Source organism: Helianthus annuus, chromosome 17, assembly GCF_002127325.2.
Source record: "Helianthus annuus cultivar XRQ/B chromosome 17, HanXRQr2.0-SUNRISE, whole genome shotgun sequence".
NCBI classification, from domain to species: Eukaryota; Viridiplantae; Streptophyta; class Magnoliopsida; order Asterales; family Asteraceae; genus Helianthus; species Helianthus annuus.
In genome coordinates, this window is record NC_035449.2 from 3,328,682 (window position 1) to 3,353,075 (window position 24,394).

The 24,394-nt window shown below is 36.2% G+C and overlaps 2 protein-coding genes, 1 long non-coding RNA gene and 1 other non-coding gene across 5 annotated transcripts; 1 reads left to right on the forward strand and 3 right to left on the reverse strand.

Moving 5' to 3' along the window:
* Positions 1-338: 338 nt before the first annotated feature.
* Positions 339-7,626, reverse strand: LOC110920842. Its single transcript, XM_022165045.2, has 12 exons — positions 7,097-7,626; positions 4,906-5,066; positions 4,641-4,718; positions 4,435-4,514; positions 4,090-4,174; positions 3,068-3,487; positions 2,422-2,529; positions 2,231-2,298; positions 2,031-2,118; positions 1,500-1,571; positions 1,306-1,359; positions 339-595 (listed from the first exon to the last, which is right to left on the reverse strand). The coding sequence occupies exons 1-12, from the start codon at positions 7,506-7,508 to the stop codon at positions 506-508; spliced, it is 1,716 nt and encodes a 571-aa protein (XP_022020737.1). The 5' UTR covers positions 7,509-7,626; the 3' UTR covers positions 339-505.
* Positions 7,627-7,674: 48 nt separating this feature from the next.
* TRNAA-CGC lies at positions 7,675-7,747 on the reverse strand. Its single transcript has one exon. It is a non-coding gene; the product is annotated as a tRNA-Ala (tRNA).
* Positions 7,748-8,478: 731 nt separating this feature from the next.
* On the forward strand, positions 8,479-10,310 carry LOC110925877. Of its 2 annotated transcripts, none has more exons than XR_002584838.2 (6): positions 8,479-8,636; positions 8,731-9,065; positions 9,279-9,351; positions 9,439-9,530; positions 9,609-9,703; positions 9,872-10,310. It is a non-coding gene; the product is annotated as an uncharacterized LOC110925877 (long non-coding RNA). The 2 variants fall into 2 exon arrangements; XR_002584837.2 differs by having other exon boundaries at positions 8,482-8,636; positions 9,882-10,310.
* Positions 10,311-11,225: 915 nt separating this feature from the next.
* On the reverse strand, positions 11,226-23,824 carry LOC110921418. Its single transcript, XM_035986942.1, has 17 exons — positions 23,665-23,824; positions 23,444-23,560; positions 22,820-22,902; positions 22,669-22,732; positions 22,466-22,583; positions 21,730-21,884; positions 21,257-21,279; positions 17,510-17,939; positions 17,272-17,417; positions 15,995-16,195; positions 14,281-14,453; positions 12,415-12,549; positions 12,280-12,317; positions 12,144-12,194; positions 11,885-12,052; positions 11,692-11,804; positions 11,226-11,555 (listed from the first exon to the last, which is right to left on the reverse strand). The coding sequence occupies exons 1-17, from the start codon at positions 23,782-23,784 to the stop codon at positions 11,432-11,434; spliced, it is 2,259 nt and encodes a 752-aa protein (XP_035842835.1). The 5' UTR covers positions 23,785-23,824; the 3' UTR covers positions 11,226-11,431.
* Between the last annotated feature and the right edge of the window lie 570 nt (positions 23,825-24,394).

Genomic DNA, 24,394 nt, shown 5'->3' on the forward strand with positions numbered 1-24,394 from the left:
AATCATACACTTGAAAAAAGCCAAATATATGAAAAAAAATATTTTTTTTAAAAGAGACTATCCTAGGTAATTAATTTATGATTATTGTCCTAATAAAACTCTTGTACAGGTCACCTCTCCACTTGTCTTGGACCAGGGGCGGATTTAGAGGTAAAGGTCGGGTTCCCAGGAACCCAGTCTTTTCGGAAAAAAACGATTTTTTGTAGTGTAAATCTTGTATGATTTGGAAAAAAAAACGTTTTTTTGTAGTGTAAACCTTGTATGATTTGGAAAAAGGAACCCAGTGATTTCTCCGGCTGGATCCGCCACTGTCTTGGACCAGATTTGACACTCAAATAGAACCACGCTAGCAACGGTTAAGCATATAATTTCATTTGAATTTACTAAAAAATGTATTTGGAATTTGTAAAGTTTTATACAAGATGAATCATACCAGGCACTCAGATTCTCATTTGTAACATGAAATCGAACAAAGATGAGAATCTTGCTGATCAAATTTGAACTATTATATATCTGAAACCTGTTGTGAAGGTAATATCTCAGAATTCAAAAGCTTCTCCACCTCATCATTTGCCTCTGCTTGAATTCTCCATCTCTGTAAGCAAAAAATAATAATAATAATAATAATAATAATAATAATAATAATAATAATAATAAGGAGTAAATTACAAAAATCGTCCTTTATGTATGTCACTTATTGCAAACTGTGTCCTTTATCTTCAATAATTACAGAAAACGTACTCGATGTTTGCAGACCCTTGCAAGTTATGTCCTTTAGCCCTAACTCAGTTAATTTTTTGTGGTTAAATCTGACCAAATGGACCCCACATGAGGGTATTTTGGTCATTTTACTCTCATGTGGGGTCCATTTGGTCAGATTTAACCACAAAAATACCGTCATGTGGGGTCTATTTGGTCAGATTTATCCAAAAAAATTAACTGAGTTAGGGCTAAAGGACATAACTTGCAAGGGTTTGCAAACATCGAGTACGTTTTCTGTAATTATTGAAGACAAAGGACACAATTTGCAATAAGTGACATACATAAAGGACGATTTTTGTAATTTACTCTAATAATAAGGTATTTATGTTTGGTTCAAAACTATCATAGGCTTTCTCTAAATAATGATTGTCATGAACCGTTATGAAGGGGTGTTCATGACATTTAAGTAAATAGTCGAACGCTTGTGCTAATATGATTTCGAAGGGAAGATATTTCTGAGCAACAAAGAGACAATCCGATGAAAGAAAAGCGATTATAAATGCAGCATTGCAAGAAAAATGCTTAAGGTTGATGGGAGCGTACCTCTTCAAGATTTTCGATTTCCATTATCTGTTCTATCTGTTCAGCAATAGTCTCCTACACAAGTAAAGATTCAAAAATTTAAAAGAAGTTTAAATTTCAATGACAGCTGGCATCTAATATTTGCCATTTAAACATTCCCTTCTTGAAAGAACACTTAAAAGCGTAGAATATAAGTTTAGCAATTGTTAACGGACCGCATTGCTGGCTGACTCAGCAGCAAGAACATCAGAGTCCATCTCCACTTCGATTTCAATCATCGAAGAAATCTGTAAAAGGGGTAAAGTTGGAATGAAAAATATATAGTGACACGATGGTTCAAAGCTTAATGAACATAGTTGTCGATAGCGAATAGCGACAAGGCACCTATAGGTTATGTAGCGAATAGCGACGGCTATTTTATACATAGCGATTACACTAGAAAAAGAATTTTGAAAATTTTTATATGTATATTACATCAAAATACCCTTGTATATATGCTATTTTACATGTATATTTAACAAAAACCTATAAATCCAGCTATTTTATAGCTATATCTAATTGCTATTTACATCAAAAAAAAAAAAAAAAAACAATCGCTATCATCGCTATTTGTCGCTATGACCCATATAGCGACACTACCTCGCATGGCTACATAGCGCGCTATAGCGGTCGCTATAGCCGCTATTAACAACTATGTTAATGAAGATGTTATTTTGTATAGGATTTTAATGGTGTAGAAGACATACTCTTGCATAGCTTTCAATTAGTTCAATTCGAGATTTCAACGAGTTTTCTAATCCTTCGCGCACCTTTTTGACTCTACTTCTCCGAGCACTTCATGTAAATAATTAAGCAAAACACATTTCGTTAGCCTTCTTTTTCGTTTGCGGAAACCGAACAATTACACTACAAAGAAGTAGTTACAGAAATTGTTTGAGGAGATTACCGATAAGAAGGTTCTCCAACAGCAACAATTTTGTTCTCTAGTTGGCACATACGGGCCAGCATCCATACCTAATACATTTAACGGTCAATGTAAACTATAAAGTCAACCTAATTACATGTCAGGGATTAAAAAATATGATTTTATTGTAGCAAACGAGTACACAAGGTACAAGTCTTGATATAAGGGAATACCTCATTTTCAGCAGCCTCTTTTAACTCCTTAATGCGAGATTGAAGCGTGTCATACTGAGACAGTAGTTGCTGCCTTATGGCAACCGTTTCCACAACTCTTGGAGGAAGCTGATGAAAAATGAAAAGCATTTAACAAACTTATACATGACACTGGTAAATAGATAAAATATAATAATGTCATTTTCGTCCTTGAGGTTTGGCCAATTTGCGACTTTCGTCCAAAGGGTTGTTTTTCCGCATCTGGATCCAACAGTTTGAAATCTTGCCATTTTCATCCAACTCGTTATCTCCATCCAATTTTTTTCTGTTAAATGAGGGGTATTTCCGTCTTTTTAGACATTTTATTAACATAAAAAACACTATAAGAAATAAAGATCCACCTCTATTGACTTTCTTCCCACCCAAACCCTTTAATCATCACAAAATTGTCTAAAAAGACGAAAAAAACCCCTGACGTTAAAAAATATATGGACTTCGGAGTTAACGAGCCGGATGAAATTGGCAAGATTTCAAACCTTTTGGATCAAGATGTGGAAAAACAAACTTTTGGACAAAAGTTGCAAGAGTAGCCAAACCTCAGGGACGAAAATGGCATTTTACTCTAAATAAAAAGTTCACATGGTAATATAGCAACAAGAAAACTTACTCGATTAAACTGTGGAAAAACCAAACCGTTTAAAGTGGCTCCAACAGCTACAGACGAAACAGCTGCAACCGATATGATTTGAGGTAAGCTCGGGTCTATCATTCCCGATGCCACATCTCCCGAGCCAAAGACAGCAAGGAGTGGGAAGAAGACAGTAGGGCTAAATAACGACAATCCTCCATTTTTTGCAGGGGCTCTTATTAATGGTGATTCTCTGCCGTTTAGATGGTTTGTTAGGGACATGGGTTCCCCAGGGTAATAGTTGGGCGTTTTGGGGCTAAATTTTAAGGGACCCACTTCCCGGTAGACACTTGATGGAGCAGCAGAAGCAATTGTTACACGTTCCCCTTCTTGTGCGGGGAGATCCAGTGTTTTAGTAGCAAACTTGTGTGTTCGAGCCGTACCAGATGGTGTCTGGACCTGAGGATAGTATTAGCAAGAAAGATTTATAAACATACACTGAGAGAAACATAAACTTTTGTGAACTGTATAGAACTTCAGGGACCAATATATATATATATATATATATATATATATATATATATATATATATATTAGGGTTAGGATAAAATGAAAACTTCCAAGAGTTGTGAGCACTTGAGAACTCGGCCTTACAAAAGGTTTTTTCAAAAAAAAAAAAAACCAAAAATCCTATAAAAAATCAACTTTTCCAAAAAAAAAACATAGTTTTTGTTGATTTACACCAACCGTAAAAAACCCTTACAGTTGGTGTAAACGCTAATGTCAGAAGCTTTTTACAGAAGTGTAAAAGGCTGAAAATGGAACTTCAAAATAAAATTTTACAGCGGTGTTTGTAACATTTTAATCTACGTGTGTGCAAATAATGGGGTCAAAACTCGCACGGGAAGTCGGAGTTCTCTAAGTTCTCACAACTCAAGGGGGTTTTCTCTTGATCTTGATTATATATATATATATATATATATATATATATATATATATATATATATATATATATATATATATATATATATATATATATATATATATGAGGAGAGACTTGCCACAATGGAGTGAACAGCAGCAGGAGTAGATTCTTTGATTAGCTGCAAGAACTGTAGGCCTCTTTTCCATGCAGGCACATCCATGCTGCGTTCGGCAGGAGGACATCCTTAGAAAAAGTGAATATCACATGATCAACATCATACACTATGGTACCTTTTTTATAGCACATTGAGCAGCAGTTGCGTAAGAACACATAAACTACTTTTTTCATATAAATACAGAAAGAACTGTTAAAAATGGAACTTTGGAGAAACGGTTACGATGTAAGCAATAAGCACATAACTTGACCATTCAGTAGTGATGATTAAGAGTACAGAAGACAAGTAGAAATACAAACAACTAACCTTATTTCTTCTGACTCGATACTAGTTATGTTGCCAGAAACAAGCTCATATTGATAACGACATTTGGAGCAGGAAACGATCTGCAAGACAGATTCTATTTGATAAGGAAGCATAAAAATATGATGAACTAAACGGAGGAAGATATGATCGATCATTAGCATTCATAATAAACAAGACATGACTAATTTATGGGCAAGTGTGCATGCCTGAATACCATTTTGTGGTTGTGCAACAGCAACAGCTATCATGCAACTAGGACACTTTACAATCTTACCAAAAGGGACCTATATGAACAAAAGCAAACTGCAAATCAATATGACGATAAATGAGAGATTAAAAAACTTGATTATACAGTGAAACTAGAACGAACGGGCTGCAGGCAACTGTGAGGAAACATAAGCACCAGCTTTAAAGGTATATTTAGTATAATGCTTGCTAACAAATAAGTCAAAACAGTAACTGCAGTTGTACCTCTTCACCAGGAGATACTCCCACCCGACAAACATTAGTTATGATCTTAAGGGCATCAGAGACCCTCAACGATGCTGCAAGACCCCGAACCAACAGTGTGTATGTATTTACATCAGGTCTGGACCACCTCCATCTGTCACCAATATCTTTATCTCCTACACCTACCACATGCATCAGACATTAGTTATAGTGAATAACAAAATGGAACTATAAAAGACCACAGTAGATTAGAAATTTGGTTCAAATAATAATTGTATCTTGATATTAATCAATTTTACGCTAAGCCAGTTATATGCTTTTAAAGGCTGAACATAATTGTCTTGTGCTCCATGTACAAGCGCCCACGTAAGTCGTAAATTCAAGTATATCCACACACTAATGAATTCTAAACCCTGTAAACTATTGGACTGTACTATAGACTAGGGTTTATTAATGTAAGCCCACGGGCTCGGTTAGGTTTTAGGCTTCCTTGTGATCTCTATATATTGTAACCAAACACATCAATAATATCAACAAGTCTTTCATATTCTTACATGGTATCAGAGCCTAAGCTCTATACCGTTCCGCCGCGTCACACAAAAATAAAGCCCTAGCCTGGTCGTCACCGAGTTCAAACCCTAGACAGGGCGGCGTGCCGCCACCGCCGCCGCCCTGTCCCATCTTCGTTTTATTTCCTGTCCCATCTTTGTTTTATTTTTCAGTTGTGTTCCCTTGTTTTCTTGTTCCGGTCATAAATAAAGTCTTACTCTTTTCGGTTCTAGATTCAAAGCCATTTTTCCTAAATCTTATTTCAAGCCACTGTTACGTTTCACCGCAAACGCAAATCACTCACGATCAGTTTTTTATCTTCTTAGTCTTGATACGTGTTTTTGCGTTGGCCCACATAATCAAAACATATTTGGTGTGGAATATATTTCCCTGGTTTGGAATATATCTTTCTTTTATTCAACGGTGGGATTGCATATCATTGGCTTGAAATTTATTAATGGATTCCATGGATACAATTTTATCATCATCCATATTGACTTTTTTTTTTAATCTACGAAACCACTATCCTCTCTTTCGATTAAAATTCTGTTTGAGTATGATTCTGCTTCTGTCTAAACCTAACCACTATCCTCTCTTTGGATTGTCAGTCATCGCGTTGCCGCACCGCTTGCTGGACTACGCTCCGCAGCCGTGCTGTTCATTGTCACCGCGACCATCGGTCTAAACCACGGTTTGATCACTTAAATCTACGGATCTCCCTTCTCTCTCTTGTCGCCTCTTGACCATGATCACCGGCCTTCTCCTTCTATCTTTCTTTGATCTACGGATCTCACTTCTTTTTGAAGCTGCTCCTGACCACGGTCACCGGCCTTCACCATCTCTCTTAGACACGCCGCGCTCGACCATGGTCGCCAGTTGTCCTCTGCAGTCTTTCTTCCTTGTTCGTCTTGCCATGGCCGATTGGGATCTTGCTTGTCTTGTGTTATTATTCCGGGAATTAAGAAACTAAAGCAGTGGAAGCCGTACACCGATTTAATGTGAAGTATTGAAGAATATGGATTGTTATTTGTTTTGGCAAATCCAGGCGACTTGTGATTTTTTTCTTTTTTTTTTGGCAGAAATTTGGCCCTACAAGTCAAGAACCGAGATTGAGACTAGTTTAGTTTTATTGTTTTGTTTGTTTTTTTTTTCCAGTCTAAGCGTCCGATTTTCTACCGCTCTGACTGCGGGGGAGTATTGGACTGTACTATAGACTAGGGTTTATTAATGTAAGCCCACGGGCTCGGTTAGGTTTTAGGCTTCCTTGTGATCTCTATATATTGTAACCAAACACATCAATAATATCAACAAGTCTTTCATATTCTTACATAAACATCTATTTCCTAACTGCTTTCAAATAGCACACAATTTCTACATACACAGTCACTGAGTCACACACACACTGGTACCAAAATCTACAGCTGCATGGCTGAAGGTACTACTGTGTCAAGAGAAAAAATATATATAAACCTAACCTTACTAATCAATATTAGAATAGATGCTACTTAAATTAAGCTCCCAAACAAATATACAATAATATACTTTTCAGGTGTCTTTAGTTCCTAACAAGTAACAACCTCACTAGATATTTAAATTAGGTCTAACCTTTTAACAAAATCCTTTACCAAAAACACTCCAATAGTCCAATTCAGTTCGTATATACCTGTATCAAAACTCGATCGCATGGCTTGAAAAACAGACAGTGCCAAATCCGCATTGTTCCGATCCAACGCAGCCGAAATAATCTCACAACAATCGGACGTACTCACAACACCACCGCTTCTCTTAGACATTTCACCGAACACTTGGAGTGCTTCACTCGCATCTTTTGCAGCCGAAACTTTACTAACAATCAACTCATAATCCTTACTACCAGCATCATCATCGTCACCATCCACGACAGCACCTTCGTGGTAACTCTCACTCAACGAAGCCTTGATGTTGTTGTTTTTATGATTCGGAGTGCGAAAACTGCAAAACAGTTGCGAATTTGATGCGGTTTCGTTGAAGCGGTGGTGGTGAGTGGAGTGAAGATGGAGACGATTTGGCCATGGAGAGGTTAAGTTGAGCGTCATGCGAGTTTTGTGAGATGGAGTTGAAGGAAGTGAGTGCAGAGGTGGTGGAGAAGATGAGGAATGAGAGGTTGGAAGTTTGTACGGCTGGAAGGAATTAGTGTGGAAATTAACGATTAAAAAAAATAATGTTTGTTTCGGTTATTTTGGAAAAAAAGGGATAAGAGTATGGAGATGCGGGGAATCGAACCCCGTGCCTCTCGCATGCGAAGCGAGCGCTCTACCATATGAGCTACATCCCCAAGTGATGGAAAATGTTAAATGATTTTAGATGATTGTTGCTAATGGTGCACTCAAAAAGGTACATTTTGACACCTTTTATATTAGTTGTATATAGGTTAGGAAATGCCAGTGTGTGTTTCATATAAATGTATATGGGTATATGGCTCGTATACTTTTGTGCAGCCAAACATACAATCACATTCCCTGACTAGTATACGGGCTGTAAGTATACGTGTCAAAATAAGATGACAGGGTGTACATTAGGTCAAACCTTATATATGCTTTTGGATTGACGTCTAAATCAAATAAAAAGTAGGATTATTTAAGTTTTTAATTTATTTAACTTTTTGACATTGAAAGAGGATTAATTGCTAATACTGATCTCACTGATTCGTTTCGTTTCAAATTTCAAATTTTATGTAACAAAAGTACAAAACTGGTCAATCTAAAATAGGGTAGGGTTCAGGTTTTTAATATTTAAAGGATAAAGTGTTTGGTTAGAAAATAAATAAAATTATATATATATATGAAACCCATTAAGTGGAAGTTACCTTTGAAATCAATATCATCCGTTCGATTATGCTGAGATTAAATCTAGGCCGTTTAAACTCACAAAAATAACCGCTGTGGTGGCGGTTCACGGCGGTTTAAGGCAGTTATTAGTAGTTACCTGGATCCCTATTTTCACTCCCCATGTTCCCGTTAGTTTTGAGCGGTTATTAGTAGTTACATGCCCATTATCTCCACAACTGCCCATGACTCCACAACTCTAACCATTTCAGTTGAGAATATATTCTTATATGATGTACGGAACAGATGCTCTCAAACAAAAAAAAATAAAAAATCTTATTCTACAAAATACTTTTAAGGGATTGTCATTCTGCTCTTCATATAGCAGCTCAATTCAAGGTTAGTTGTTTACAATTTCCCAATTTATGTGTTCCATTTTGGTGCTTAAATGTTGATTGATGTGCCATTATATTTTGTTTTTTCTTTAATCCAGATTACTTGTATGCTTTTGGAGAATCGATCAGCCAATCCAGATTGTTTGAATCGTCATACAAGTGTGTTCAGTTTTATCGTCGTATGTGCTCTAACCAGCCTCCCGCTACCATTCTCCGACCACCCACCAGAGTTTGTCAATGATTACACAACGACAACCCATCGGCATGAAACCTACAATCACCGCCGTTGAATACTTTTTCCCAATTTGTGGTTACTCTCCAATCAGTAACTCTTTCATCTCTGCAAGATTGGAAGATCTAGGGTTATGAATTGAAGACGAATAATTGAAGGAGACGTGTGTGCTAAGAGATCGATTAGGTCTCTTTTTAGGCGGTACGAATCCTTAATTCCTCTGCCATCACAAGTAATCTCAAGTGCTTATTATGAATTCTGGTTTGAGAAATCATGTCTATTCAGTGTGTTTTTTTTTATTACACGAAACTTGTGTACACGTATTTTTGTTTGTCAATTCGTGTTTTAGTTAGGTTTTAAGGAGTTTATTATACGATGGGTCCAGAATCTAGGGCTAATTGTTATATTTTCCAGATATGGGGCTTTACCCAGATTGTCATACTCACTCATCATTGTGATTCCAATCGCTTCATCCACAGCTTTATAGGTATCAATATTTAAAAATGTAATTTGTTTAAAATTCAAGTTTGGTTTTTTGTAAGTTTACCTAATTCTATCTTTATCTTCATTGCAGGTTGAAATTTATTAGGAAACTAAACTGATAAAATCCCAGTGCCAAAGGTGATTATAAATCAGGACTCAGATCTAGATCATGATGCAAGTGTGGTAGAAATTCTAAATCTGTAACAAAAACCTGTATTTTATTTTTTATATATGATTATGGTAAAATTGATAAAAATACAGATGGGATCACTTACAAATCTTGGAATGAATGTTGTCAACGCAAATGATCATCTGAATTCTTCCGGGAATCACACCATATTTTCAACAACTGAAGCGTAAGAATTTAGCTGCATCTTTCTTTTATTGATTTACATCGACATTTTATTATACTATGCTTTATAAATAAAAATTAATTTGCACCCTGTTCTGGCACTTTATATGTATTTTACAATACATTATTAGTTTTTTTACTTGCATCTGTTACTAATTCTTTTTTTTATTAGCATTATTTAGATCATAGACATGATGCAGCAAGAGCAGAAAATTCATTTACACTTATTTTTAGGAGTGAATTAATCGGTGTGCAAATATGCAAAAAAGGTATATAGGTTTTTTCTACTGTTATTTCTTGAATTCCTTTAGTTAAAGGAATTTGAAGGAATTCATGCCTAATTCCAATTTCAATTCCATTGTCAACCAAACACATGAAGATTGGAAATGGGATTCCAATTCCCTAATATGATTTGTGAACCTGACATCTTAAGAGATGGAATTTAAATTCCAATTCCCTTAAATTCCATTGAATTTCAGCGAACCAAACGCCCCCTAAGTTTTTTTTTTTTTTTTTTTTTGTATTTTATTTGTTTTCTTAAGTTGCGTTTTTATATTAAACATAACTAAACGTACTTTGTATATTAACAAAAAAGAATGTTGTGAATGTCACAGGCCATTTTTCACTTGGGTGGTGTTTTTCAGTTACTCATTTTCAAGTATCAAACCCAAAGTATAAAAACTAAAAAATTAATTTGTTACAAGTTAAAGATTCTTGTAAAGGAAGACACAAAATTGCTTCATCTACTATCGAGATTTTAAAACAACTATTGTTACACCTATTGGTACCTCCCACTAATATTCTTATGCACAACAAGGGGTCTCAAAAGAATATTATTGGTACAGAAATACTTATTATTTCGTGAGATCTTCTATCTATAGTATGAAATATAAAGAAAATAAATTATAAAATGTTGTTATTTTTGATGTAGATGTTAATCATCAACGAATAAAGTGCGTGCCTACTTTTAGCGTAACCCGTCCAACGGACGGGTATTAAACTAGTTAGAAATGATATAAATCAAATTTCTTCAAGCAAAGAAATTAAAGAACTTCATTAACCAATGAAACCGACCCAAAGCAAGTTGGCTAGTTTGTCTGGTTTAAAGAACTTCACGAATCAATGAAACCGACCCCGAGCAAGTCAGCTAATTTGGCTCGCTTGGGAACCGCATGGTTGTGTTTGACGTTTCGATTTTTACGGTTTTGTAGTTTAACAGTTCAAGCAATTTTGGAACTTGAAACCGGTCTTGAACTTTTTTTTTCTTTTTTGAAATATGTAGTTAAAGCATATGTATCACAACATAAACCAAGTATATCTTTTCAAAAAAAAATTATACAAGGGCCAATCGGTCCGACTAACCCATACCACAACTTTTGATCTTAATTCTCTTAAACCGTAGTTAGTGTGGTTCGGCAAGAATTAAAATCAAAATCTGAAGAAAACCTTTGAACATTTCTTCCATAAACGAAAAAAAAAACTAACCAATTTTGTTTTCAACAACTAAATAAAGTGCAAAATCAAAATAAGTAAAATTAAAACAGCCCTGCATTAACCAAATACTAGTCTTTAACAACTATAAAGATGGTCTTTGAGTATCTTTTAAGTTACAAAACTGATACTGTTTTGCTCATTTTCAAGGAAAAAAAGGACATTTTATTCTTTGGTTTTTATTCTTGCAGCCGAAGAACTAATTTGCCTAGGCAGTCGACAAAGCAAAAAACAGATGCCATTAGTTGACTCCATAGACCCACTTTTCTTGGTTGCTTGTGTAATTCGTCAACTCCTCTGGTTTGAACCATAAGTTGATTTCATCCTTGGCGGTTTCTGGACCGTCACTTCCATGGATGATGTTCCTACACGAACCACAACATAATGATCATTAACTCATCATGCTACAAATCTCATAACTTTTTCTGAATTGCATAAAAATTAAAACTCGCGTGGGTTGTTTATAAAAAATAATATCGTATTTTTCTTTTATGTGTGTACCTTCCCACAACAACAGCCAAATCACCCCTGATAGTTCCCGGTTCTGATTTTTGTGGATCTGTGGCTCCAATGAGTTTACGCCCATACTTGATAACACCTTCACCTTCCCAAACCTGCATCAATGATTGATCAGAATAACGGGTCTCGATGCACATGTAAAACATAGACCGATAATTTGGTTCTAACTAATTACCATGGCAAGAACGGGACCAGAGCTAAGGAAGTCACACAGCCCATCAAAAAATGGTCTTTCCTTAAGATCATGGTAATGCTTCTGAGCAAAGGACTTAGTAGGGGTCACAAGTTTAATGGCTACGAGTTTAAAGCCTTTACGTTCAAACCGAGCTATGATCTCTGAAATCTGGCAAAAAGAAGTTTTACTTGATGACCAACAGTAATACAAAAAAAAAAAGAGTATCTAAAATGCATAAAGATAATGGTGGCTAGATTACCAGTCCTCTTTGCACACCATCTGGCTTGATAGCAATGAAAGTGCGCTCCATCTGCACAAGAAATATAAAAGATCCATCATGCTTCAAAGATACATTAACGATTTTCAATCATAGAAACTGTGAAAGAATGTAATACCTGTGCTGCATGTGCCTCTTGGTCTTGAAGCATGTATGCTATTAAGAAAATAAAAGATCTCAATAGTATCAGTTAAATCCTGATGCACTGGGTAGTTTGGTAAGATGATAAAATGTTTAAAAAGAAGGTAAAAACCTGCAGCAGGGAGAGCGAGTGCTCCGGCAATCCATGTGCTGGATGAGTTTCCAGAATGATCACGCCCAAAAGAAGCTAGAGCTGGCAAGACTCCTTTGACCGAAACAGCTGTAGCAGCAGCAACAGATCGTCCTTCTACAAATGAAAGAACAACAATATGTAAATTATACATGTTATCACGATTTGACAACTGTTGATATGGACTCAGTGTTCAGATTCTAGAGTGTCATACCATTGCAATAGCATAGGCACAAAGAATGAAATGTTCATTTAGTTACCAATACAAATGAAAAAATGACACAATAAAAACAGTACTCCCTCTGATCATCAATACTAGATTTCATAAAGCCTAATTTTCAAACTTAAACAGAGTAAATGCACTAATTGAACTAAGAAATTCACCTACTTTGTAAAAAAAAAAGCTGCTACATGCAAATTCAATTCTAAATCTACTATATAAGAATAAAAATATAATAAAAAATCATGCTAGAAACATATTTTCTTCCCCACCACATCAATCTCCCGGCATAGTATACTAAAATCACTCACTTAAGAACAACTAAGATGGAGCAAAGATTTTGATTTAAATATGTTTACTATAACGCAAATATTTATTCGAACACATAAATTATAGATGATTCAACTGAATAGTTCAATATCACAAAACTAGAATAAAATAAAATAAAATAAATTTAAAAGTTAACAAAAACAAATAAATTCAAGTTTTAAATTCAGGATTTCAATCATCAACAGTTGATCTAAAGCTTACGAAAATAACCGATGTTGACATCATCACGCAGATATGCAGTGACAAATCAAAACACTTAGCAATACCCAATTTACAGCATACCGATCATGACAACAAACTAACCGCAATCACATCAAAACATATACAAATGCTTATCATATACAAAAGTTAACAAAAACAGATAAAATTCAAGTTCTAACTTCAGGATCTCAATCATCAACAGTTGATCTGAAGAATACGAAAATAACCGATGTTAACATCATCACACCAATTTTCACCGACAATTCAAAACACTTAGCAGTACCGAACTTACAACATACGATCATAAACAATCAAATTAATCACAGTCAGATCAAAACATAAACAAATGCTTACAAATTACACAAGTTAATTAACAAAAACTTCAGGAAGTACATCAATAGCTCATGAAATACAAAATCTAACAAAATCAAATAAAATTCAAGTTCTAATTTCCGAATTGCTTACATCAACAGTTAATCTGAAGATGTTAACAACTAGCACCGACAAATCAGAACAACATGCAATACTGAACCTACAGCATATCGATCATAACAATCAATCTAATCGCGATCAGATCAAAACATAAACAAATGCTTATGAGATAATACAAGTTGATCATCGACGGTTAATCTGAAGATGTTAACAATTTGCACCGACAATTCAAAACAATACACAATACATAATTTACAGCATATCGATGATAACAATCAACCTAATCGCAATCAGATCAAAACATAAACAAATGCTTATGAAATAATACAAGTTAATCATCGACGGTTAATCCGAAGATGTAAACAATTTGCACCGACAATTCAAAACAATACACAATACATAACTTACAGCATATCGATAATAACAATCAACCTAATCGCAATCAGTTCAAAACATAAACAAATGCTTATGAATAATACAAGTTGATCATCGACGGTTAATCGGAAGACGTTAACAATTTGCACCGACAATTCAAAACAACATGCAATACACAACTTACAGCATACCGATCATAACAATCAAGCTAATCACAATCAGATCAAAACACGAACAAATGCTTATGAAATAATACAAACTAATTAACAAAAAATAGCGGAAAATGATACCGGAGAAGAGACGCTTCTGCTTAGAAGCAGATGAGACGATCGACCTAGCGGCTCGTGAAGCAGATCTGAAAATCTGTGAACTCATTCTCCAAATTTGTGAAAAAATTACTGAAAATGGTGAGTTTGGGGAGAGTATGAGCACTGAGCAGAGAGGCTGAGGGTTTTGATTGTGATTGGATATTTGAGGTTACCAATGTTGGTGGAAAGAAGAAGTTATAGAAGTAGCCCATGAGGTTTGTATGAGTTAGCAAACTAGTCCTTTGGGTTTAGAATAGTTGTTGTTTGATCCATAAGGTTGGTTTTGATGTTTTTAATAAATGTTGAATGATGGTTGAGGAATGTTATGTGGTTTTAAGATGGATTATGTGACGGTTTATACTGGTTTAGAAGTGAAATATGTAAAGAAGCTTTCTTGGTTTATGAATTGGTATGATAGCAACTAGAGGATTGTTGGTAACTAAATGAAAGTCGAACTCGAAGGAAATAAGAACACATTTGATGTATATGAAAGTTATATGGTCTTTGGAACAGACAAGCTTTCGAGAAAATGTGAGATCTACACTATCAGAATGAATGAAAAATGGCTTTGTAATATACAAAAAAGTAATCGCCACATCTTAGTTTTGGATAGAAAAGTAATAAGTTATAAGACTGGGTGTACTTTAGTGTCGCGAGCCCACTAGCACCTCCCCTCCATTTGGATGCTTTTCATTGGCTGAAAAAAAGGTCAAAACACGTATCCAAGTTGCAGCTTTCATGCACGTTACCCCATTCTTGCCAAATCCCTTCGGCGTGGTGTTTGACGTCCCCCAGGGGTGATGTGGCAGGCGGCGTCAAGCCACTACACATAGGGGTTGTTTTGCAACTTCTGAATGGGTAAGTGTTGAACCGGTAAAAGGTCTAAACTATTAAGTACTGAACCAATAAGAGGCCTAAACCGTTAAGAGTCAGTATAATGTTTAATCGTTCAGAGGTAAATGTCTAACCAATTCAGATAAGAGGTCTTAACCATTCAAACTCAATAAATGCATAATCATTCAGAGACAAATGTTTGAATCATTCAGACATTTGCTCATGAAACAAATAGTCCGAATCATTAAGTATCGAACTAGTAAGAGGTCTAAAACATTAAAATTCTATTAAGGGCTAAAACAAGCAGCCTGATAGTCTAATTGGTATTTATGGCATGTATGATTAGTATTTATGTTTTTGCTGGATAAAGTTAATACTTAGGTGGTGTTTGTTTTTTCAGACCCAAAAGGTCTGCAGTCTACGGACCACATCTGCAGGCATCTGCAGGAGAAGAGATGGACCAAAGGTCTGCAGTCTGCAAGGAGAAGAGGGTTTGTTTTTTTTCACTTCTACAAAAACCTATAAAACATCAAGGGTCCTAACTGTAATTTCGTATGCTTATCAATACGATGAGACAAACACCGGAAGCAAATGTAAAACCACCACTCCCTCACATTCTCCTGCCGTCACCGTCACCGTCTCCGGCTCGTTCGATTGCTTGCTTGCTTGTTGGAGAGGTAATATCTGAAAATTGAAACCATTGTCCATAGCTTGTTAATTTTAGGGTTTATATAATACTAATTACAATTGTCTTTGCTCATCCTCCCCATTTGTCTATGCTATAGGGTTAATAATTCTAGTCTAGTGATTATTCATATGTGTACTGGTTAAATTTATCTTTCTGGTTTCTACCTATTGATACTGTGATGATGATGATGTTTCCGGCAAGAACCCGACGGCGGCGGTGGTGGTGGTGTCAAAGGTGGGCGGCGGAGGTGGTGGTGGTGTCAGAGGTGGAGGTGGTGGCGGTGGCAGAGGAGGTGGTGTCGGCTGGAGGGAGAAGAGGGAGAAGAGGAGAAGAGGGAGAAGAGATTTGAAGAGGTTAGAAAACATGGGTTGTTGTCTGCATCAAGAAGAGGTCTCGCAGACCTTTTTTAATGAAAGGTCTGCGAGAAAACAAACAAGCTGCAGGACCCAAAGGTCTCCGCGCGTCTGCGCGACGCAGACATAAGTGCTCAGAAAAGCTTTTGCCCAAAAAACAAACACCACCTTAATGTACCAATTATTAATGTTTTGACCTTCAAATATATATATTAGAAAAAACGTTAAGATAGCACAATATGTCAATGTAATGTTAAAACTTTAAAGCATATTGACCAAATGTTAAAAGTTTAAAATATATTGACTAAATTTAACTAAGGATGGCGCACATAGGTGATAAAAACATATTTTTTGAATGGAACTATCAAAAAGTGTTATTTCTTATAATAATCAAACCTTTTACATCTATTGTCAAGACACAATAAATACTCAATTAAAACGATGATGAATAAAAATTTTCAAATAAATGTACGATGTTTTACCAATAAACGAATTACATATCCCAAAGGACAAGTTTCGTCCTGCTGGAAGTATATACGTACATAGAGTTTTGGAATTCATACAAGCAAATAGATAAATTTAGTGTTGAAAATGAAAAGGTTTAATTTGAAGAATGAACTTAGATTCAAGGGTTTATATTTGAAAGTGACGTAAAGTTGAGGGTTGTAACTGATGTGAAATCTAGTAAATTATTAAGGCATCATATGCTGCGTGTGATTTTGTAGTTGGATGCCAAAACCTAAAACCCGAATGGGCGGATCCACGTGGCACCAGATCTAGCATTTTCAACCGTCCGTTGCGAATCACGTGGGGGTTTGGTGTACTGATTAACTCCTTTCCAGATCAAAGTACCACCCACTTAAAGAAAATCATGATGGAAAAAAATTTGTATTATCAAAAATGAATGAAATGATTATATTTGTTTTTTCTAAATTAAACTTCGTTAAAAACCAACGTTCGACCCAAACAGGTAAAAGGTCAATACAAAACCACTCCCCTGACTCAAACGGGCAAATGGACAATTACAACATATACATAGGGTATTTACACCACTTCTTCCAACTAATATATTTACATGACGATCTATTATTTAGCCACCTGAAACCTCTCGACTTGATCTCTATCAAAATATCTTGCGGGCTTCTCTTGATCTGCTTAAAAACCAACTCGTTCCTACTTTTCCAAATACACCAACACGAAGTAATTACCAATCCATGGATAATCTTCTTCATCTTTTTCCCACCCTGAATAGAATCTTGAGTACCCATTAAATCTTTGTATTCGAAAGCAAATATCGAGGAAATATTGCACCAAATACTGATAGCCGGCAAAACACCCGAATAGCCACCGAACATGCTGTAAACAAATGATCCACCGTTTCCTCATACTCGTCGCAAAAATGGCACATAACCGATGCGATATCCACATTCCTTTTTCTCAAATTGACTTTGGTTGCAAGTCTATCCAAGTTACCTTTCCATGCCATAATATTACATTTGATTGGCACCCATTTGCACCATTCGAAATTCGGGAGGTGGCTGTTTCCCCTCTCAGAAATTAATGTCTTTTTCACAGAATTCACCGAGAAACCATCCTGTCTTTCAATGTTCCATATCCATGAGTCTCTATCATTTGACAATCTCACCATGTTGATCACTTCTTGACACTCCTGCCATTCTTTAAGCTCTATATCAGACTCGGGATGTCTAACCCAGCTCCAGTAATAGCCTCCAATATCTTGCTCTGATCCAATTATCTCTGGAACCCTACAAGATTTATATGATTCCAAAACAAACAGATGTGGCCATCTTTCCACGAAAGGAAGATCACTCATCCAGGTATCTAGCCAGAAACGAATATCACCCCCTCCCCACTTTACCCAAAATCACCCGATTTATACCATTCCTGTTTAGTTCATTTTTGGAAATAATTTTTACAATGTTATTCCAACAACCCGTAGAATTACCGTTTTTACTATGACAAGCTTCCACCACTCTCCTCCATGAATCTCCAGCCCCACTTATATAGGAGCGCCTCATTGACTTCTTTGAGTCTGCTAATACCCAACCCCCCTTTTTCCTTGGGCTAAGTTATTAACCATTCCTAAGCCACCCAGTTCATTTTGTTATTAACACTAGAACCCGTCCAAAGAAACTTTCTCATATTAGATTCAAAAATCTTAATTATACTGATCGGGGCTTTATATAAAGAGAAGTAATATATAGGGAGGCTCTCCAGAACTGATAGTATTATATGATCTACTTAAAAAAACTAGTATTATAAGAATACCAAAATATTTTATAAGCCTAAAATGTAATCTTAAAATTATATATAGAATACGTGTTTACCCATTTTACCATTATCATACCTATTTATTGAAAATTATATCGCTAATACTAACTTTTAGTTTTCTACAAATGGTTTCACCATTAGTGTAACATAGATACTAAAGGTAAAACCATATGTAAAATTAATTACACGGTTACGGTCAGTACCTGTGGTGTACTAATGGTGAAACCATTAGTATGAAAATGACAAAATAGGTTAACCACAAATACTAACCATGTAATTAATTTTAAAATCTAACAAAAAATTTAAACACACAAAACTATCGCAAACGGGGAAGTATATTTTTCAAAGAACGACGAAGGTTATTATTAATGAAATAATCTAACTAGCAAGGTGCTAATACTATAAAATATATCCTTAAAAGACAACTAGGTAATACGTTATATTCACGTATTTACGGAAGAGGGTTGCAGGGCGATAATGTCGTTGTGCGGAACCTGAGGAATGCCTAGTCGCCCCATCATCCCGTAAGCTTGCAGTGTGGAGACGGTGGTTATCTACCTCGTCACTCAACTTAACACATTCAATATATGCCACAAGCCACCTTTGTATTGGCATTTGATTTATTTGTGTATTAAAAAATTAAAAGAAATGGTGAATGATGAGTGATCGCATAACATAGATTAAGTTTTTTTTTTTTTTTGAAATGTGTGAATTATTTACAAATGTCGAGAGGTCTAGTATACGTTGTTTTAACCGGGTCCGTGCTAGAGAGCTTTCTCGCACAATAGATCCCCAATTTAAACATCTCAATGAGAAACCGCTATCACTCAGACTCGAACTTGAAACCTGGAGACGAAAACTCATCCGGACCCATCATAGATGGAACTTAAATACACGTGGCCACCTCTAGAGCACTAGTGATGGTTGCATAACCTAGATTAAGTGGTGGGATGAATGATGAAGTGGTGATGTGACACCAAGGTGTCCCTAAACAATGAGGGGTCATTGGGTGAGTAAGCATAAGGAAATAACATTACATCAAGAGGATGAATGTATCACTTTATTCTTAACCCTTTTTTTAACCATGAAAATAAATGAGTTAACCTTAATGTCTTCCAGCCTTTTCTTTAACCATGAAAATGAGTTAACCTTAATGTCTTCCTGTAATTTATGCACCGTTATGGATTTATTGTTGAAAGGCTTTTCTTTTCGGGCTCTCCAAGTAAACCATCATCTCGCCATAAACAATGGGGGCTGTCGGCTCAGATCCTTTTGTCATCCCTGGTGAACGGTCCTGATTTGCCCCAACCCTTACATTTGTCCCCCTTGATCATGTTCACCGTGACTTTGGAAAACTTGCCGAATTTGGTTCCACATGTGTGAACTATTTGCACTTGGCGGACGTGGACCGTGTGGTTGTCAGAATATTACTTGCATCTGTAAATAAGAGGAAGGGGTATTTTGATCATTTTGTTTTCGTTTTAGTTTTTAGACTACAAGAGTAAATAGTTGCTGTCAGCGCCGCCACATCCACTGTACGACAGGAACTCAGGAAGGCAGCACACGGTGGTACTCTGGCTAGCCCGAAGTCACACAGGGAGCGGCTACTCGGCAAGGGCAAATATTGCATCAAGGGACTACTAGGCTAGAACTGATAGTTGGTGAGGATGAATGGACAATGCTTTTAAACAAAGAAAAGTTCGCTAACTTTGTTATCTTCATTGCGACCATTGTTGCCATCCCTCGCTACTAATGGTCACAAAATCATATAGCACGTGAACCTGCGATGACCCAACTGTTTCGACCCTAACCCAATTTAAAATGAACCTGTTTCAAACCAACCCACCCGTTTTACGACTCATAGCACTTTCGTAGATATCATTGTTGGTGCTCTACCAAATACAAAGAAGATAAAAAGATACAGACATTGGTAAAACACTAAAAAAAGCACAAAAAATGGCACACCTTTGACCAGTGTTGTAGAGATCGCTAGGCGCTAGTCGGGCGGTGAAGTCTTGACTAGGGATTAATCGGGATTAATCAGGATTAATCGGATCAGAATTTTTATATATAATTTTTAAATTTATATATATACACGTACATTAATATCAATATGATACTTAAAAATAGTTCAAAATTCAAACAACTAAGTTTAAAACATAGCAAATCAAGTATTTCAACGTTCAATACACACATTAATATCAATATAATACTTAATATAGTTCAAAATTCAAACAACGATGTTTAAAACATAGGAAATTAATTATTTAAACATTCAAACATTAACATATCAGTCAGGACCTCATGGAATATGTTTTAATGGGTTAGAAACATGTTTTTTTGAGGCCAGATGGGAACTAAATAACTTGGGCCATGTATTTAATGGTTAAAAACATTTGTTTGGGCCATATTTAAACTAAAAAAGAGTGGGCCGACTAGAAACGATTTGGCCGACTTGGGCCGATTTGGGCCGCCTTGCACCGACTTGGACCGACTACCGACTAATGGACCGACTAGCTCAAAATTAATCAGCTAACGCCCGACTAGCGCCTAGGCGCCGATTAATACCGATTTTTACAACACTGCCTTTGACCATCCATGCAGCACTCAAATTCCATCAATCTCAATGAACTGGTAAACAAGCTTCATAGCCCACCATGAATCTGACTACTATTAACATACTAATCTAATCAGCTAATACCATTTACCATAAGTGCACAATCAAATGTCATTTGTCTGGTTATGATTAATAATTCAGCTTGAATGTGAGCCCAATTCGCATTTGTCTTGCAACGCCGTCAACCAACTATCCACCTAAGAGATGATGAAATGGAGATGTGATCGTACGTCTTATTTAACAAGAAAATTTAAGATGACATCCACAAAAAGAAGAAATCAATATAAGTTGATGAGTTAATTGCCCGGATGGTCCCTGTGGTTTCACGTTTTTTCACGTTTAGTCCCCACCTTTTGAAAATAGCAGGTATGCTCCCTATGGTTTGTTATTTTGTTACTCGGATAGTCCCCTGAGTAGATGTCAATTAGTTTGAAAATATCAGGTATGCTCCCTATGGTTTGTCATTTTGTTACTCAGATAGTCCCCTGAGTAAATGTCAGGGGACTATCCGAGTAACAAAATGACAAACCACAGGGAGCATACCTGCTATTTCCGAAAGGTGGGGACTAAACGTGAAAAAACATAAAACCACAGGGACCATCCCCGAGCAATTAACTCTAAGTTGATAAAATTCTAGCAAGTTGTACCTGGATTTTAGAAGTGCTTGAACACTCGTATCTCATTCCAAGGCGAGTTACTATATAAAAATAATATCGAGTTTCGCCATCTTCTTCAACGACATGTGGCATTGGCCCCACTTCAATGATGTCAGATAACAAGGTGGAGTCTTGAGGGCTTATATCTGCAACAGTTTTAGGCTGGTCAGAAAAAGTCAACTATCATGAGGCGAATTTTAGAAACAAGTGCATGTATATAATCAAATCATGAATAAAACTATAAATAGATATAGAGTAAATTACAAAAATCGTCCTTTATGTATGTCACTTATTGCAAACTGTGTCCTTTGTCTTTAATATTTACAGAAAACGTACTCGATGTTCGCAAACCCTTGCAAGTTATGTCCTTTAGCCCTAACTCAGTTATTTTTTTGTGGCAAAATATGACTAAATGGACCCCACATGAGGGTATTTTGGTCATTTTACTCTCATGTGGGGTCAATTTGGTCAGATTTAACCACAAAAATACCCTTATGTGGGGTCCATTTGGTCAGATTTAACCACAAAAATTAACTGAGTTAGGGCTAAAGGACATAACTTGCAAGAGTTTGCAAACATCGAGTACATTTTCTGTAATTATTGAAGACAAAGGACACAGTTTGCAATAAGTGACATACATAAAGGACGATTTTTGTAATTTACTCATAGATATATGTGTGTGTATAGTGATATAAGACGGTGTAAACGAAGGGAATCACGGTATCACCTGTGCACAGAAAATACAAATAGATGCATGGTCCATGAAGAACAACAAAACGAGGAAGCCAGTCATCGACTTCCATGTCATCAAGAGGAAGTGGTTCTCCAGGTAATGTTTCCCATCTCTATTAAACGGCATTTTAGAAAACCGTCAGTTACTATAATATGAACTCGATGTTACATAAAGAGGAAAACAGTCGTGGAACATACGGTTCTCATGTATAAGTAGCCTGAAAGAAGGCAAGAACGCAGAATTTCGTCAGTGTGTTCCAGCCTGCAAGTAACAAATCATTTGCACAAAGTTAACTTTAATATGAAGTCATGTTGTTATTATTGAATTAGACATATGGATTTTCCTTACCTAGCTCTCAGATGAGCTTCTCTTTCCTCTAAATCAGCAAGTTCTGATTGAAGGGATTTTACTTCTGCCGAAGATAATACAACCTGCAAAATACCAACACGAAATAATATTTAAAAATGTGGGATTAATATATTAAAGAGTAAAATGGCATTTTAGTCCCTGAGGTGGCTGCTTTTGCGACTTTCCTCCAAAGGTTTGTTTTCTGCATATGGATCGAAAAGATTTAAAATCTTGCCATTTTCATCCGACTCGTTAAGTCCATCCATTTTTTAACGTTAAGTCAAGGGTATTTTCGTCTTTTTAGACATTTTTGTGATGATTAAAGGGTTTTGGTGGGGAGAAAGTCAAGAAAGGTGGATCTTTATTTCTTATAGTTTTTTTTATTTTAATAAAAAAATGTCTAAAAAGATGAAAATGCCCCTCTCATTTAACGGAGAAAATGGATGGAGTTAATGCGTCGGATGAAAATTGCAAGATTTCAAATCTTTTGGATTCAGATGCGGAAAAACAAACCTTTGGATGAAAGTCGCAAAACTGGCCAAACCTCAGGGACGAAAATCCGAAATGGCATTTTACTCTATTAAATGAAGGTCGATGGATCATGTATCAAGATGTAAACTCAACCTTTTCTTGCCCATTTGTGTCATTTACCCATGAAAGCTTCCGTGGACTGAGCAAGTTCAAAATGGATGCAGCGCTTTTTAACCTTCTTTTTGCCCATAAACGGCTGCTGGAACTATGCTAATGCGTATCAAACGAACTTAAATGAAATCAATCTATAAATTATACCATTTCTTAAGAAGAATATGATCAACGTATAATTATATCTGTTCCATGAATGATACCTCTGATTCACTCTTGCTACAGGAAGTGGATGGACTTCTTGTTTGAGGGGTCTCCACGCCAGACGTTGAAGCCTGAAAATGATCCGGGAAAATTTCTACTCCTCTAGGACCATCACCCATGGCTTGATTTCAGTTATGTAAAAGGGATCTGAACAAGATGAGATTCATTCAAAACATGACAAACAAAATAAAACCACAATGAAAAGTGTCGTAATCCAAGATAATATACAATGTAGCTAAGAGAATCATAGCAAACAACCATATAAAAGTACTAATAATGGGAGATGTAAAGTGTAAACCACCATTAACATGTAACAGCGATGAGTAAACTACTCAAACCACCATGTTAAATATTCTTTTATAAATATTAATAGCATTAATATGATGACCCAGGGAAACCTGGGTTCGATCCTTGAGCCAAACGGGTTTTACCGGTAATTTCACCGTCGTGCTCGTGCCTACGGGCGGGTGGGTTACCGGGTTTTCCCCGGAATTGGTGGTGGATTCGGGTTACTCTCGGAGTACTCCGTTTGGTCCATTGGGTGCCCCGATAGTGCTCGGGATTGATTCGAGCCTTAACGAGCCCGAGCTCGAGCTCGAGCCTGAAATAGAGCTCGTTTAGTTATCGAGCCCGAGCTCGAGCCTGAAATACAAAGCTCGTTAGGCTCGCGAGCCCAAACGAGCCTAAACAAAATTTTTAGTTTTTTATATATATAATATAATAATGATG